The 17667-nt window shown below is 47.5% G+C and overlaps 1 protein-coding gene across 6 annotated transcripts in view; it reads left to right on the top strand.

Annotated features, from left to right (window-relative positions):
• Positions 1 to 17214, top strand: part of FN1 (fibronectin 1) — a 55723-nt gene extending 38509 nt beyond the window's left edge. For 2 of the 6 annotated variants that reach the window (XM_071563006.1, XM_071563001.1), the window contains 18 exons: positions 312 to 428; positions 801 to 965; positions 1645 to 1800; positions 2552 to 2665; positions 4322 to 4591; positions 6401 to 6588; positions 7675 to 7762; positions 7939 to 8115; positions 8327 to 8416; positions 8629 to 8808; positions 8993 to 9082; positions 9903 to 10369; positions 10932 to 11070; positions 12385 to 12549; positions 13744 to 13869; positions 14417 to 14523; positions 15071 to 15181; positions 15580 to 16421. In XM_071563006.1, coding sequence (XP_071419107.1) covers positions 312 to 428; positions 801 to 965; positions 1645 to 1800; positions 2552 to 2665; positions 4322 to 4591; positions 6401 to 6588; positions 7675 to 7762; positions 7939 to 8115; positions 8327 to 8416; positions 8629 to 8808; positions 8993 to 9082; positions 9903 to 10369; positions 10932 to 11070; positions 12385 to 12549; positions 13744 to 13869; positions 14417 to 14523; positions 15071 to 15181; positions 15580 to 15654 — 2825 coding nt within the window. In that variant the 3' untranslated portion in view covers positions 15655 to 16421. Of the gene's footprint in view, positions 1 to 311; positions 429 to 800; positions 966 to 1644; positions 1801 to 2551; positions 2666 to 4321; positions 4592 to 6400; positions 6589 to 7674; positions 7763 to 7938; positions 8116 to 8326; positions 8417 to 8628; positions 8809 to 8992; positions 9083 to 9902; positions 10370 to 10931; positions 11071 to 12384; positions 12550 to 13743; positions 13870 to 14416; positions 14524 to 15070; positions 15182 to 15579; positions 16422 to 16462 lie in introns of those variants that run through there. The other 4 variants (XM_071563007.1, XM_071563005.1, XM_071563003.1 and 1 more) reach the window with 3 other exon arrangements.
• The last annotated feature ends 453 nt before the right edge of the window (positions 17215 to 17667 follow it).

Below are 17667 nucleotides of genomic sequence, written 5' to 3'. Positions count from 1 at the left end.
CTTCCCTAACAGCAGGTGAAACTCTGCTCATGAGGCAGTGCCTGTGATGCTGAGGTAATGCCTGGTTTAGAAAAAGGTGGGAGCACTTATGCTTTCAGACCAAGTCAGATCAATAGTTAGCAGAACTATTTTCATTAAATCTGGTCCAGTGCTGGATGCTCTTTAACCAGATACATCACTTTTAGGTAGATGTTTGTGCACTGGGCCAGAAGATACAGAGATGAATGGAAGAGCATGATAATGATAGGTGGAGTACACAACTGATGTACCATAACTGTGTTTAAACTCTTCTCAATTCCCTGGTTTTCCAGTGTCTGATGTTCCAAGGGACCTGCAAGTCGCCCCTGCCGGCCCGACCAGCCTCGTGCTTTCCTGGGATGCTCCTGCAGTGACCGTCAGATACTACCGGATCACCTATGGTGAAACAGGTGAGGTCAGGCTGCTGCAGCCAGTCACAGACCAGAGCCTCTGTTGTGAGGCCATCAGAAAGTCACAGCAAACAGCAAAGGCAGCTTTGACTGGAGCAGACATATAGGTGTCTTTTTTAAAAAAGAACAGATCATATTTTGTCTACCAAAAAAAAGCATCTAGAGTACTCCAGTAATTTAAGAGGGGGTTCTGTGTATTTATTTCATTCTTTTCCTTGGAATGATCTGAAAAAGACTTTGACCCAACAGCCATTGAAATCAACGGTCCTGCCTTCAACTTGCTGCATATAGAATTGTCCTGCTTTTTGTAATCATTTAAAATGTATACTTTAAAGATCCATTACGCTTCTTTTTCTGCTCTGCTGTTCTTAGGTGGAAGCAGCCCTGTGCAGGAGTTTACAGTGCCTGGCACCATGTCCACTGCCACCATCAATGGTGTCAAACCTGGTGTTGAATACACCATCACCATGTATGCTGTAACTGGCCGTGGAGACAGCCCTGCCAGCAGCAAGCCAGTCACTGTCACCTACAAAACAGGTGAGACCTGATTAAACCAAACAAGACACAAAAAAGCTCCAACCCTTCAGCTTTGTGTTCTTATCCCCATAAATCTGTGTCACTGATCCCTGGTCTCTTTTAGAAGTCATGGGCTGTGTTTAAGCCCAGCAGTTTCAGTGGAGCTGCAGAGCTTGGTGGCTCAGCATGACAATGACATGACACAGAAGAGGATTGTGGGCTTGGAGGAGGGACACTCTGTGGAGCCCAGAGGGGGCTACAAGCAATGTTTGGCTGCTCATTGCAAAGTGGAAATCCTGTTGGGCTCTCATATCAAGGAGTCACTGGATGTTTAACCCTAGTGCTTCTGGTGCAATGTGATCCTGATGAGACCTGACTTTCTTACTCCCAAGACTGTCATCTCACTCCTGTTTCAGATATAGGCTAATTCTTCTCCTACTGCAGCTGTAGATAGGGGTTTTTAGTAGCCTTTAAAACAGCAAAAATCCTCAATAAACATTGATTTGAGGTCAGTCACCCACACATCATGGTTAAGACTTACTTGGTCTGGGCTAGCATGAGGGACAAATAAATAGCAACACGTGTTTTCTAAGAAGTGCAGCCTAGAAAAGGAAGAGCAGAGTAAAATTCAGCCAGGAGACAACAGTGAAGGGACAGTTTCCTGTCCCAACATACTAAAAAAAATATTTTCGATGCCCAGAAATAGACACACCATCCCAGCTGCAAGTCACCGACGTCCAGGACAACAGTATCAGCATCAGATGGCTGCCTTCAACCTCCCCAGTCACAGGCTACCGGGTGACAGCTGTCCCCAAGAAAGGACATGGGCCCACAAAAACTAAAAACGTTCCTGCAGGTAAGGGATGTGTCATCCTTCACCAGATCTGTGAGAATGCAAGAGGTGAACACTAAATCTTCTCCTGGATCTACCTGTTTTGCCATCCTGCTGCCTTCAGTTGGGTCTCATCCAGGAGATGCTTGGGCAGATTTTTGCCGCAAATGCTTCGTGTTTCTTTGACACCACCGTGCTGCAAAGGTTTATTTTTGGCAACCTTGGTGTCTCTGAGAGGCACCTGCATCTCAAAGAAATGCCATTGGATTTTCTAGCATCCAGCAAAACTTCCTCTGAGATCCTTCTGAAGGTCACATAACATGACACTTGATCGTAGCCTGGACTCAGTCACATACACTGCAGGCTTGAGCTTGTTACTGCGGAACCTGGCAAGTCATCTCTTGGGAACACAGTGCATTTTGTGGGATCAGCAGAGGTTTGCACTCAGGGATGCTTGTGATGCAGCTGGGGTGATGGTCAGTCCTATCCTGGAAAATGATGAAAGCTGGTCTTCTTCTGCTGTGTTTTACCCCCTGTGCTAACTTGCCCTTTCAGCCATGGGGCCTTCAAGCAGGTACAGATTGCAGGTCTTGTTGTGCTCTCCAGAGCAGCACAGTGCAAGCTAAAGGCAAACCTGATTTGTCAATCCCATCTTGTTCTAATGACATTTATTTATGGTCAGGCTTTTACAGGCCCTTCATTCAAGGCTTCTTAGAGGCCAGTTCTCTGCAGCTCTTTGCAGTTCTTTCTGACTAATGCTGTTCTTTCCTGCCAGATCAAACTCAAGTCACCATTGAAGGCCTGCAGCCCACAGTGGAGTACGTGGTCAGTGTCTACGCTCAGAACCAGAACGGGGAGAGCCAGCCCTTGGTTGAGACAGCTGTCACCAGTATGTATTTCACTTCATGGGAACAAAACTAATGTTATTTATTGGTGTCTGAACCTGCCATGCAGCACCACGTTCCCAGGGAAAGCAAAAGGCAGGTGGTCTGCCCTGTGAGAAATCCTGTGCACATGAATAGCAGATGCTGCCACAAACAGTCCCTCTGCCTCAAGCACTGGCAAAATGCAACTTCCTGCCCCCTCAAAACGCTGCGCTTCTGATTTTCTTTCACTAAAGCTACAAAGTCTTTGGGGGATTTGTTTGCCATCAGCCAATCAGTGGGTAAAATGTGCAAAGACCTCCTCTGAGGAGCTAGGTGGCAAAGGTGATTGCTGCTAAGGGACTGCACTGGGCTTGGGAGCACTTGCCCTGTGTGAGGGAGTACAGGAAGTCACATGAGTTGTATCAGGAACTTGGGATGAAGCTCTGCAAAAGAAAGGGCAGGTCAGTCCTGGAATTGTTGTCTGCCTGTATGAAACAGCAGCATTGCTCTGGTCACAAAGAGGACACAAGGGGGAACATGCACCTCAGGGATATCTCTGATGTAAAGTGCCTTTTTAGGGACACCTGGGGTAGGGAGTTGCCTGCATATTTTTCTCTTTCTCTGGCTTGTATTCCAAACCACAACTCAGCCCCAAACATCACAGAATTGCCCTAAAGATGACAGGAGATTCTCTGTAGCTTTGCAGAGATGGGAAAAGAATCCCCATCAATTTCAAACCAACAAATTCCTGCACAAAAATCACCTTTGCCAACTAGAAAATGTAGAAAATGGAGGACTAATATAACATGGCCAAATAAAAAAGTTGAAGCCTTATAGAAAAGCATAATTTTGATCTAATATAAAAATGATATGCCAGATCCTCCCATTTTGTGTTACAAGTGGGTGTGTTTCTGTGGTAGCCACTCCAGACTTGGGTGGAACAAGGCTCACTTACCCTGCACTGAGCTCCCACCTCGCTGGGAAAATCTGATTAATTGGGCTAATTGGGAAGTGTTCCTAGCACACAGTTGCACCTGTGGACATTCCCTGTGCACTCAATACAAAGCTGGAAAGTTTGTTTCCAATTGATTTTAAAATATGATTTACTGAGTAATTTTGCTTTCTTGATGAGTGTGTTAATTGGGTATTAATTTATGAAAGAAAACAGTGGGGCTGATTCTCCTTGGACTGGCACTTTGCACAGCAGCTTCCAATGGTGAAAGGCAAGTGCAGCATGATCCCAAACTTACCAAGCCAGTGGGCTCTCTGGCTGCCTCTAGCACTAGAAACCAGTTACATGGGAGAAATGAGGCTGAAAATTCCCATTTGTCTTTTCCTCTTGTCCACTTTAAGGCAGCTTAATGCTGTTAGAGTAATATAAAAGGTGTTTTGGTGCCAAAGGGACTCCAAAAATCCATAAGGATCGGTGTGCTGGCTGCTTTGAAGGTGGTAGTGCAGAGCAGATCCTTTTGGTTTCAACCAAAATTGCCTTCCTGCTGTCTGGCACCCCCAAACTCAGCCTTGGGGAGGTGTGTGCAAGGTGCAGCCCAGGGGAGAATCAAGTACCCCCTTGCCACGCAAAACTGAGAACTGCTTTGCATGTAATGGAAATGCTTTTGTTTTGCTCGCCCACAACCTGCTTTTTTCACATAACCTCTTACCGTTAATTTGCCTAACAGACATTGACCGCCCTAAAGGACTAACATTCACTGACGTGGATGTTGATTCCATCAAAATTGCTTGGGAAAGCCCGCAGGGGCAAGTCACCAGGTACAGGGTGACCTACTCAAGCCCTGAGGATGGAATCCATGAGCTATTGCCGGCCCCAGGGGGCGAAGAAGACACTGCTGAGCTGCATGGCCTCAGGCCAGGTTCTGAGTACACTATCAGTATCGTTGCCATTTACGATGACATGGAGAGCCTGCCCCTCACTGGGACCCAGTCCACAGGTACACCTTCCACTACCCCCAGCAGGCCATGGCAGCAGGGGCTTAGCCCCCCTTGGATAATGTGTGCTTCCATGTGCACCTGGACCCCCCCAGGGCAGCAGAGGGGATGTGCTTGCTCTTGAGAGATGGCTCAGTTGGTGCCAGGGAGCTGGTTGCCAGCAGAGTCACCCTGCATACACACTGGAGGAGGAAGGAAAGACAGCAGGATTGAAGGAGCAGACTCCAGAGAAAGGAGAGATGTGTGTTCAGTAGTGTCCTACCTCTTGTCACGGAGCCTAATCCATGGTGACCCACCATCTCACAGTGCTCTTGTCTTGCCTTTGGGATCTGGGGTTCCTGCAATTGGAGATAGCTATGAGCAACAGAGAGATTAGGTCAGCTTTAATCCCCCCAGGGCCCTAGCTGTTGGATGGAGCCAAAGATCAGCAGGAAGGTGTAGGTGAGTACCTGATCCTCAGGTCTCACAGAGCCTCCAGACCCTTCCCTGGACAGCCCACGTGTGTGCCCACACCCTCTGCTCACATCACCTCCATGAGAACAGGACGTGCTCCATCCAGGAGAGTCCCTTCTGTGCCAGGCTGATCCCACCCCTTGTAGAATGCATCAAAAATTCCTTTGTGAAAAAGGAAAAGGAAGCTAATTGCTTGTAATAAAATTGCTTCCAGCGATATGGAATCCATTGCCAGGCTTCCAGCCTTACCAGATGTGACTGTATGACAAAGGTAGCACCTGTGCAATAAAGGTCTGCCGTCCCCTTGTGGATGAAAAGTTGGCACTGTGATTCCAGGGGGGGAATGAGAACAGTGTTTCCCAGTGCACAGATTGCTATGCTAAACTGCAGCAAAGTGCTGTATTGATGAAACAGCTGGCTGACTACCTGCCAGAAATGCAAATCTAGGACTTTTTTAAACCCACCCTCTGTGGTTTACCTTTTGTGGGCTGTTCAAAGGCATATTTGAAGTCATTCAAGACTTTCCATTGACCCTCACGGGCTTTAGATTGAGCTCTGAGCAAAGCAAGAAGGGAGAATTATCCTGTATTTCCACTCCATAAAATTGGAAAACTTCTCAGCAACGTTCTGTAGTGGGCATGATGGTAAGGGATATCTTTCCTCTCTTTACAGCCCAAGGATTACCAGCAGTAAGGCAAGAAAATGTTTCAGTGGATGCTCCTTTTTTATGCAAACAATATTTTGTAAGGATATCAGACATGTTAGCTCGTGAACAGCCTCCTGTGTGATGAGCCTTATGGCCACCACAGCTCTGCTTTTCCATTGCCTTGCTCTCTGTGTAGTAATTTACACTTGTGTAAGTGGCTGTAAAATGCTTCCCCTCTACATTTGCAGTATTTTTATATCCTCTCTGCAATTCCTGAGGCTGCTTCCTGCTTACTTGTGTAAATTTTGAGTCCATTGTATTTTAGGAATGAACAGATAGGGGCAAGTGAAGCAGGACTAAACTATGAGCTGTGGGGTGAGAAGCAGAGACTGGTAGAATAATTAAAACAGACTGGCCTGCTGCAGATTTAAGCATCTCCCAAAGCCTGTATGTTACATCATAGCAAATGTCATTCCTCATTTAACTTCAGGGTTGAAGGATCAATACCTCCTTATTTCTGTTGAGAAGTGTTACTGTAGGTTTGAGAGTCTCCTCCCAAATACTGTGTCCCCTTCCATGGTGCTTTATGCCTGTGCTTGCAGAAGGCACACCACTTCCCTGGCCTAAACCTGTCTCATGTTCAGGAGAGAGTACTTTTTTATCCAAGACTGTCTTTTTTAAACTAACCATGTGCCAATCTGTGTTTTTGCAGCAATTCCACCTCCAACAAATGTGAGGTTTGCTCAGGTAACTCCCACCAGTCTCACCGTCAACTGGAATGCGCCCAACGTTCGCCTCACTGGCTACAGAGTCCGAGTGAACCCCAAGGAGAAGACTGGGCCTATGAAAGAGATCAACCTTTCTCCAGACAGCACATCTGCAGTCGTGTCTGGATTGATGGTAACCCTTTTCTTTGTGTTGGGGGAAGGAGGTGTTAGGAAAACTTGAAGCAATTTCCAATTCCTGGGTCAGGAACTTCAGTTGGAGCAGATCATTACAGCTCCGAAGGGTCTGACTGAAGCTGATGGCTGCTCAGACTGAAACTACTCATTGCAGTTTTGTAAAAGGCAAGTAAATGGTCTGCTGGATCTGCATTCTTCCTCATCTCCTAGCACAGAGGGGCTGGATGCCTTAATCTAATGCAAATTACCAGGTTCACAATCAAGAGTAACCCAGTAAAATGCTTTTACTCATCCTTCACAAAAGAGGTCAGACAAAGTGATCTAAGGCAGAGGTTTGCAAGCTGTGATAGGGGAGCTCTGGCAGTCTATTGCCTATTTTTAAGACATCTGCAAAATGTATGTTAAAAATGCAAGTCTTTTGTAAGTAGGCTTAAATTTGCTATATAGCCATCTTCTCCACTGGAAACATTTCAGGAGTTCCTGAACTGGAAAAGGCTGAAAATCACTGCTTTTATGTTTCCTGTGATCTTTAAAAGCTACTGATCTGTTTTTAAGGAGTTTTATGAATCATTTTCAAAAATGAGCCTTAAAAAACATTCTAATCTAAGTGGACTCATGGTCTGATGCAGTCAAGGACAAAAAAAAGCATGCTGTAACTTCCACCATTCTCTTTTATTCAGAGCAAGAGCACCTTATCATCATAAATGGCATCCATTAACCCTGGGAAAATAGGAGGGAAATTAGGGTTTTTTCCTGAAGAATCAGCTTTGAAACACAGATTCCCAAATGAGGGATGACAAATAAGCTTCTTCCAGGATTTCTTCTGCTCCTAACTGTGCTCATGTGCACTACTAGTATTACCAACAGCACCATTTATCAGGGTCCATGTCTACTCTTTTATTACAGCTGGAAATAATTAGAATTATCCCAGCAATCCTGCCCTGATTTGAGTTATTTTAAGGTTTCATACTTCAGTAGCTGGTGGCAGAGAAATGTGGCTCCACCAAGCCCTGAAGGAGGGCAGGAGTATTTTCCCCTTGTGCCAGGTCCTTCTCGTAACGCGGTGTGACCTTGTCTGTTCTAGGTAGCAACCAAGTATGAAGTGAGCGTGTACGCCCTGAAGGACTCCCTGACCAGCAGGCCAGCCCAGGGGGTGGTCACCACACTGGAAAGTAAGTAGTGACCCTCCCCACGTGACCAGTTATTCCTCTGTGGGTGCAGAGGCAGCGATCCTGCTCTGTGCCGAGTGGGCTCTGTACACAGCTCCATCCAATGCCTTCACAAGCACTTGGCTGGTGAGATCCACAGTGCCCACTGTGCTGACAGGACCCCTTTTCCCCCGGTGCAGATGTCAGTCCACCCCGCAGGCCCCGTGTGACAGATGTCACCGAGACAACCATCACCATTACCTGGAGAACCAAGACTGAGACCATCACTGGCTTCCTGGTTGAAGCCATCCCAGCCAGTGGCCAGAGCCCCGTCCAGAGGACCATCAGCCCTGAAGTCAGGAGTTACACCATCACTGGTAAGGAAGGACTTCTGCAGGTGCAGGGCCTACCAGGGCCATGTCAGAGTCTTGGGTTGTAATTGAGCTTCCTTGAGGAGAAATACTACAGGAAAAAAGGAGGCAAAAATACGAATTTTAAAGACTGATCTCCAAGAAGAGGTTGTTGATGGACATGCTGATGGCCTGTTTGAATGGATTAGCTAATATTTATGTTTCAATTTCATTTTAGGCTTGCAGCCTGGCACTGACTACAAGATCTACCTTTACACCCTGAACGAGAATGCACGCAGCTCTCCAGTAGTACTTGATGCCTCCACAGGTAATGATCTTGTCTGCCTTTTCTGCTCGTGTTAACACATGATAATCATATGTGGTCAACTATAAGTTGCCTACGTGTAATCACATTTAATACTGTGACTTAGAGCAATAGGTTTCACTCCTGAGTTTGAAAAGGGTATTGAGCACATGTAGCTCAGGTGCAGAATCTGCTGGTCTTTGCTGCATTTGACTTTTCCTTTTGTTTTCCCCCAGCTATTGATGCCCCTTCTAACCTGCGCTTCCTTACAACCACGAGCAACTCCCTCCTGATTACCTGGCAGCCTCCCCGAGCCAAGATCACAGGCTACATCATCAGATATGAGAAACCTGGCTCTCCAGTCAAGGAAGTGCTGCCTCGCCCTCGGGCCGGCACCACCGAGGCCACCATTACTGGTAACTGTCTCTGTTTTGTCTGGGAGCTCTTCACCTGAAACACTTAAATTTGAACAGAGAGGGAGAGGGAAGATACAATTATAGACTGTTTTGATGGTCATCTAATAGAAAGTTTTGTTCCTTTATTGTGGCTTGAAGCAACCCTTCAATTTAAGGTGGTTTTATGTCCTTCTTCCCTCCCTAGGTTTGGAACCAGGCACAGAATACATCATCTACATCATTGCTGTGAAAAACTCTCAGAAGAGTGAACCACTGGTTGGCAGAAAAAGGACAGGTAAGGCAAAGCTCTGTGTTGTGTGCCAGCAGGAGATGATGTTTTCCACTTGGGGAATACAATGGCAGGGCTGAAATAATAATGGTTTTTAAAATATACTATTCAAACCATGTAGTTTCTGTGAGTCAAATAGGGCTTTGTAAGGAGGTTTTCCTTCTAGGATGCAGCAGGTATGACTCTGAAATTACATTAGTCTCATTTAGAGGTGTTTGTACACTAAGAGCAAAACAATATGCTTGGTGCTGGATTCTTGCCTGGGAACCTAATTGATAATTAAATTAACACTCGCATTACTGCCTAGCACATGATGACATCAAATGCAGAATCCACTCATTTGTTGCCCAATGCATTTCTCTTACTTGCAACCTTCACGGTATGAGATTGAGATGACTGTAGCAAGCAAAATATGGGCTGGATACCCAAACGTGACCAAGGAGCTAATTTCTTTCTGCACACCAGTGATTTCTCTTAGGCTGATAACCTGTGACTATAATTTGTAATGATATGTAATCATTTCTTCTCAATTTGAGCAGTGGTGGTGGCTTCTTTGGTTTGCAGTATCCAAAACTGTTGCTCAGCTATATGTAAATTTCATACCAACACACTTCTTTATGCCTGTGTATGAAAGATTTACATATATTTATACAGTATATCAATATGCAGAGAGATAGAAAGTGCAGTCACAATGAGATCATAAAAAGTGTGTTGCATCCTGGGCTGATTGCTAATATTTGATGCTTGGAATAGTGTTTAATTTGGTGTTTAATTTGCCACTGTTAATTGAGCTTTGCTTTACGTCCCCCAACCTTTCTTTGGCCAGATGACATCCCCACGTTGATTAGCAGACCTCACCCCAACCAGCCTGACATCCTGGACGTGCCTTCCATCGACCAGGGGACCCCCTACCACACAAACAATAGGTATGACAATGGAAACGGTATCCAACTTCCAGGCACCTCTGGGCACCCCCAGACAGTAGGACACCAGGGGCAGCAGGTCTTCTTTGAGGAGCACGGCTACAGGCGGCCGGTGCCCACCACAGCCACTCCCCTCAGGCCGGGGGCGCGGCGGCCGCTGCCCAGCGTGGACGAGGCCATCGAGATCCCGGGCTACCAGGTGCCCATCATCGTGGAGCCCTCCTACCCGCACTCCCGCGGGCCGCGCCGCAACGACACCGCGGGCCAGGAAGCTCTTTCTCAGACCACCATCTCCTGGAGGCCACTGCTGGAGAGCTCGGAGTACATCATCTCCTGCCAGCCCGTCAGCCAGGACGAGGATACGCTGCAGGTAACTGGGCTGTGTCGGCAGAGCCTCACCTGTGGCAGCACATTCTCCTGGGAGAGCAGTCCCTTTGCTGTGCTAAGGGAGCAGCAGTTGGGATTTGCTTGTGGAGTCTGAACACATAGCTGAGACCAGGAAGGATAAATGGCTCCCTCTTCTCCTCCATGGAAAAGGCTGCAGGGTAAAACTGCTAAGCCAAAAAGCCTTGAAATGCTGCCAGCACTAACATTTCACCAGGGAAGGGGACAGTCAGGGAGCTGAGGGGGAGTTTCAAAGGCTGAGGTGCTGCTTCTCTGAGCCAGAGATGGCTCCTGTGTCTCCCTTGGTTTGTTTCCCTGAAATGGCAGTAATTACATACCCCTCATGATCCATAGTAGAAAGTAGCCACGTTTAATGTGGAATTGCCTGAAGTTCTCAGAATGTTTAAAGAGGACATCCTGGTCTGGTTCCAAGATGGTACAGATCACAGAGGTCAGCCTAAACACCCTGCCTTTCCTTTGAGAGAGGTAACACCTAAAGGGTGTTTACTCCTCCCTTTCCAGTGACCTGACATTGTCTCTTGTTGCAGTTCAGGGTTCCTGGCACTTCCTCCAGTGCTACTCTCATGGGTCTTACAAGAGGGGCCACTTACAACATCATCGTGGAAGCCCTGAAGGATCACCGGAGACAGAAGGTGCTGGAGGAGGTGGTCACAGTTGGCAATACTGGTAAGGAAAAGCCTTATGGGGTCTGGGTGAACCTGTGCTGTCCCTGCCTTATTTCCTCTGCTCAAGGCAGCCTATCTGGTGCCCAGGCTTGAAAGCAGTTAGAAAGGAAACTTCTGGTCAGGCGAGTTTGTAGCAGGACACTGGGACGAGTGATTTGGGAGGTTTTGGATAACTGACATACTGACTGTGGGACTTGAGCTGTCTAGTCACAAAGAAGGTGCTTTGAGGTGCCACAAACTCCTCAAGGGTCAGTGCCCAAGACAGACCAAGTGATCTGGTATTTGCTCTCTTAAAGCTGGGATCATGCTTTATCACAAATTCCTGCCCAGCTTCTTAACTGCCCTGTCAGTCACTTCCCACTGCTGCTGTTATCCAGCAGCCCTGTAGACCATCCCAAAGGCAGGTCCAACAGCAGGGCAGGCTGCCCACAGAGGTGCTGATTAAGCACCAACAGGCAGCATTTAGAAGCCATGTGACCAACCACAAGTACTTGTGGTCTGAGACAGCACTTACCACAGCTGGAGAGCCCAGAGCCCACACACACCCTCTGGGATCTGGGGCTGGTCAACAACCCTGTCCTTCTCCTGAGTGTATTTTGAGGTCAAAAAGAAGAGGAGGAGAGGACAGGAGAAGAGGAAGTGGAGAGATAAGGGATTATTTTGTCCACCCATTCAGCCTCTCCATGCAGTCTCATACTGCCTCCACCTCCCTCAGAAATAAAGCTAATTTTCTGCTTCCAGCACCCCAGTCTGTCATAGATTGGACCAAAACCATTAACTCTTGACCCTGATCATCACATACTGAACTGGTGGCTGTGAAACACCCACCTGCCAGTCAAGGCACACATAAGGTGAAAAATCACTGTCCCACAACATGTTCTGCTTTCCTCCTCCCATACCCCTGCCATGAGCTGGAACCTGCAGCACCCCAAAAAAGTGCACAGGCACCTCCCAACTCCTGCTGTTCCCCAGGGTCTGACAGCACATTTCTCTTACAAACAGGCAGAGTCAGGTCATTGCTCTCCAACAGCAAATGCAAAAACTCACACTTGCTTGAGACTTGGCAAATGAAAGTGAAAATAGCCTTCATGTCAGATTTTTTATTGTTCAACTGCTGTGATACATGCAAATGGAAAATGAATCCCAGGGAGTCTGGACTGCTGACAGAACCATCAAGTACATGCCCATGGGGCAGCTCCATTCCTGCCAGGGGATTGTAAGAAGAAAAAAAAGTGTGTATTCAGTGAAAATCGTTCTATCTTTCAGCAGTTCCTGTTGTTGAGTGTGATGTCTGTTTGTTCTCTTTCTGTTGCAGTGTCTGAAGGACTAAACCAGCCAGCTGACGACACCTGCTTTGATACTTACACTGGCTCCTTCTATTCCATTGGCGAGGAATGGGAGCGCTTATCTGAAACTGGCTTTAAACTCTGGTGCCAGTGTTTAGGCTTTGGCAGTGGCCATTTCAGATGTGACTCTTCTAGTGAGTAGCTTGCTTTTAACCATCCCCACCTCCAGTCTCCCCAAGCACCAGTGGCATGTTGGACAGAACCCCCTGATCCAAACATGAGGCAAAGCAATGCAGGAGCTGAAGTCTTTAAACCAAAACAGTGTTTTACATCATGGGAAGTGATGGAAAACTGGTTGCCTCTGAGCTGTGCAGCTTATCCAGTATTGCCATTCACTGCATCAGCAAAGATCGATATTTTATTCATAAATTTATTTTTCATGCAAGTTAAATGTTTGTTTTATTTGCCCTCCCCTTGCCAGGCAAAGTAATATGTAAAAGTGAGATTGGCAAGACACCCAAGTGACAGTGTCCAAGTAGCCATTTCAGACAACAGCTTTGAATATTAAATTATGGTTTGAATCTTCATCTCCTGACTGTACACATTGTTACCATGGGCCAGACAGAACTGGTGTGGATTTCAGTGGGTATTACAGCCAGTCTGGTTTGCATTGCAGGCAGCCTTTGCAAAGCATCTTGCCAAACCAGTTTTCTAATTTCCTAATGCTTCTGCCCAGAGCACTAAGTTTTATTCTTTGCAGGACTGTGGTTTACATGGAAGACTATCAAACTTGATGTAAGGGAATGGAGCAGAAGTCTGTCATTGAGCAGTTTAACACGACATATATCCAACTAATTGAAGTTAGTCTTTTAAACTGTAGGATAAGCTCAGCAAAGAGGATATTTCTGCAATTTGCATAGGCTCAGAGGAGTGACTGCTGAAAGACTCTTACTTTACACCATTAATATTTATATTCCATTATTTGATACACATGGCTTACCCATTGTGTCTTGCAGCCTCTGTCATACAGTTTATAATGGGTATTTGCTCAAAAAAGGGCATTTAAGATATTTTTCTCTCTTTGCACTCCATGTCTACTGAATTCTGTTTCGTTTCTCTTCCTCTCCTATTGACCAACCATCTTCTCCCTCTCCCCACTCTTTGTCACATCCTGCTTACTCTTTTCCCAAGAGTCTCTAGCCATTTCCCAGAGCTAGAACAGTCCTCAGTTAAAAACTGCAGCTGAACCCATTCCCTGCTTGGGACTTACATGACACGAAAAGATTCCTTCTCTTGCCTTTTTGTTGGCTCCTGAGACACTACCACGCTGTTCCCCTTCCACTTTTATGTGGGATAACTCCTGCTTCTTGTTCCTCTGCCTCCCCCAGAGTGGTGCCACGATAATGGAGTGAACTACAAGATTGGGGAGAAGTGGGACCGGCAAGGGGAGAATGGCCAGATGATGAGCTGCACCTGCCTTGGCAATGGAAAGGGAGAATTCAAGTGTGAACCTCGTAAGTCTCCTTCTGGTGTTCATTTGAGCTCCCACTCAGGAAATTTCAGCATCTCAGGGCTGTTCCCATGGGGCAAGCAGAGTATCAGTGTGATTCAGGCTGAACTGGTGACAGCTTCAATCTGTTCTCACAAGGGCTGAGGGCATAAATCTCCCACTTCTGAGCTTGAAAAGAAGAAAACCCTCTTTGTCAGCTCAGGGCACGGCTCCCTCAGCCCTGCCTGCCTGTGGCCCTGGAGCTGCACACCAGGGACACGTCACTGCACTGAGTGCTGTGGATCACCCCAGGGAACTTTGTGCAGGTCCTGTGGCCTGAAGCTCCTCCGAACTTCACACTGTGAATTCAACTGCATTTCTCTTGTCAGACCAACAGCCTCATGTTCTAGTTAAAGGTGTCTGGAGAGCTGTAAAAGCGACTGCCAGTCCGTGAGCCTCTGGTCAGACACAGAGAGTGCTGGGCAGGGGCTCCCTTTTGAGCACCAAGCTGCTCTGAGAATGTTTCAAGCCAGGCACAGGCCCCACAGTGAGCTCTGCCTCTTCCTCCACAGATGAGACCACGTGCTATGATGATGGGAAGATGTACCAGGTCGGGGAGCAGTGGCAGAAGGAGTACTTTGGGGCCATCTGCTCCTGCACTTGTTACGGAGGGCAGCAGGTAAGGAGCAGGGATGTGGCATGCTGAGCACAGGGAATGGAGGGAGAGGCTGTGCTGGGATGCAGTTCTAAGGCTGCTGGGTTTCAGGTTAAGGAAAGGGCCAAAACAGGCCTGCATAAGAAAACAAATAATTACCAGGAGAGCTTCAGCATTTGCTATCAGGAACTGTGTGGAATAACAAGGGAGCAGCCTCACTGATGTTGGTGGCTCTGTAGCCCATGTATGAATGTGGATGAATTAACAGCTTTAAGCTGAAGAAGGTTAGATTTTGATTAGATATTGGGAAGGAGTTCTTCCCTGTGAGGGTGGGCAGGCCCTGGCACAGGGTACCCAGAAATGCTGTGGCTGCCCCATCCCTGGAAGTGTCCAAGGCCTGGCTGGACAGGGCTTGGAGCAACCTGGGCTGGTGGGAGGTGTCCCAGCCCATGTCAGGTGGTTGGAACATGATGATCTCTAAGGCCCCTTCCAAGTCACTCACCCCATGATTTTGTGAGTCCTGGCAGCTCCTGGGCCATCTCAGTCTGACTGGCGTGTTGTGTTCCTGCAGGGCTGGCGCTGTGACAACTGCCGCAGACCCAGCGTGGAGGTGGCCCCCGAGGGCTCTGCCGGCCACACCTACACACAGTATACACAGAGATACCACCAGGCCACAAACACTGTGAGTACACTTTGTGCTTCTCTGCCCTGTCTTACTCTGAGCCTGTTCTCTGGCACAGCTCTCGGGGGTCCGTGCAGGGCTGGAGGGCGGGAGCAGCTGCAGCTTCTGCTTGGCCAGGGGTGCATGAGGGCACTGAGCCAGCCAGCACTGCACAGCACACCTGCATGAGCCCACCCCCCACACACACCAGTGCAGGCCCTTGTTGCATGCTCCGAGGTGACAGTGCATGGAGAATTCCCGAGCCTTCCCTTGCTGCCCTGAACCAGCCCTGTGTGTGCTTTGCGCTGGGAAAACCAAACAGCCCCACGGGCTGGCAGCAATTCCCAGCCCAAAGCACGGCAGGGCCGTGTCCTTCCTGCCAGGACGGAGCACTAACCGATTTCCTTCCCTCCCGACAGAACGTCAACTGCCCCATTGAGTGTTTCATGCCCTTAGATGTACAGGCAGACACACAGCAGCCACGGGGAAAGTAACAGCGAGCGAGACTCCTTGCGGCAATGGCAACAGACAAACCAAAGTGTAAATCCCCATGTGCCACGGTCACCATCCAAACTGGAGGGATGCTAGCAAATCTGCATCTTCTGAGAATGGCCCCCTGCTCTGGAGCCATTTTCCCAGCTTAAGCTCAACTCACAGCTTCTCCAAGCGCCACTCTTGGAGTGTTTCAGACTTTTCTCATGATTGATAGCGATTGCCTTGGTTCTGCCCAAACTGTTGAATATTTTCAAATTTAAAGGAAAAAAAAAAAGCAGGGGGAAGGTGCTAAATCACTAATTTGGTGTGGGATCAAAATGTTAAGGGTGAGGGAGGGTGTAGAAATTCAAGGTTCCCGTGCTACGCAAAGAACATTTGAGTACAACATTACTGAGGTTTAGGGATAGGAAAGTCCACCAAACACTTCTGCTTTCACATAAGCGTGCAGCCAGCAGTAAGATAGAAACAGCAAATCCAATCACTGTGATATTTAAAATATGCACAGTCCTAATCCTTTCTCCATGATCCTAGTATTTTTCTAGCTGTATCTTTATATCTCATACTGTTATTTATCAGTTTTGTTCCCCTGACCTTCAAGTGTTTTTATATGGGAATAAGATGTATTGAGGACACTTAGTATGCAGTTGACAAAGAAGAATTTGGTGTAATTATGATCAGTGATTATTTTTATACTGTAAGTGCCAAAGCTTTACTACTGTGGAAAAGAAAAAAACAACTCTTTTAATAAAAAGATTTACAAACCAGACATATAGTTTAAGTGATTCTCTTTGCTACCATGGAATTTAGGATGAAGATGATTATTCACAGCTGGATTATTCAGAGCGGGAATATTCTGAGCGGGATTATTCAGAGCTGGAGTAACATTGCCTTGACACAAGATGGAACAAACACCCCAAGGAAGCGTGAAGCAAACCTCAAGAGAATATTGGTAGAGCAGCTTTTTAATTAAATGCTTCCAGCTGCATCCCCTGCCCCTGTAGAGCAGAGACAGTGAGTAGGTACAGGCTTGCTTTGGGGGCAACAGTGGGAAGGGAGGGAAAGGAAAACAGCCCCTGCTTTGCACAAGAACTGAGGTGAAGATGGTCCTGATCCAGCCAGACCCATACCTAGAATTAAATAAGCTTCCAGTGGCTGAGTTGCAAGAATGAGTGAGACTGTCCAAACCTGTGATGTTGGATGTGTTCAAGGGTTCAGAGCCCAGCAGGGGTCAGGCACCATCCGTGGTTCTGCCTGTGTGTGATGGGCACAGGCCCCTCTCACATCTCCTGTGCTTCTACCTCATGGGTGGGGAGGGAGGGCATTGAACTTCCCCTCATAAAACAAAGCAAGTCTTCCCTGGGGTGAGCCAGGTCAGCACTGAGTGCCTTTTGCTTGCGCTGCCATCGCTGCCCCTGCCTGTACAGCCTTTGCAAACGCAGAACAGGGTCAGGAAAGGTCCCGCTGCGATTCCTCAGCCCCATTCCCGCCCGGCTGCACACGCACTGTACTGCTCCAGGCAGTGGGACTCTGCATTGAATAAAGCATTGTGTGAAAGAGAATTTGGCTCCTTGACATGAGAAACACAGGTGGCAGCTGCCTTCAGGTGTTGCTGTCTGTAGAGCAACCCAAGCATTTACACAGCATGATGATTCCAGCAGCAATCGGGTCTGTCCCACCAGCGTTCAAGAGCCAAGTGAGCCCCTGAAATACAGGGGACCTAAAACTGGCCTAGACAGAGACACAGAAGAATACTTTGCCATTAAACTGGATTGCTACTTGGTTTTCCCAAGTGAGGGTTACGTATTTTGGACCAGAGGCCAATTGCAAAGATTTCTCTATAGTTGCTTTGTCACTAAGTAATTAATTCACTCTGTGGACACACAGGCAGTGCCCAGCACAAGAGGAGTCATAGTCCTCCAGCTCATTTCTGCACTCCAATGCTACAGCCCTTGTAACAGCAGCAAACAACTCCCCATCCCCACAGGAACCAGCCCAAGACAAAATTATTTACA

The sequence above is a fragment of the Pithys albifrons genome, chromosome 8, assembly GCF_047495875.1.
Source record: "Pithys albifrons albifrons isolate INPA30051 chromosome 8, PitAlb_v1, whole genome shotgun sequence".
Lineage (NCBI taxonomy): Eukaryota > Metazoa > Chordata > Aves > Passeriformes > Thamnophilidae > Pithys > Pithys albifrons.
The sequence above is the reverse complement of the archived record's forward strand: the minus strand, read 5'-3'. Positions and strand labels throughout refer to the sequence as shown.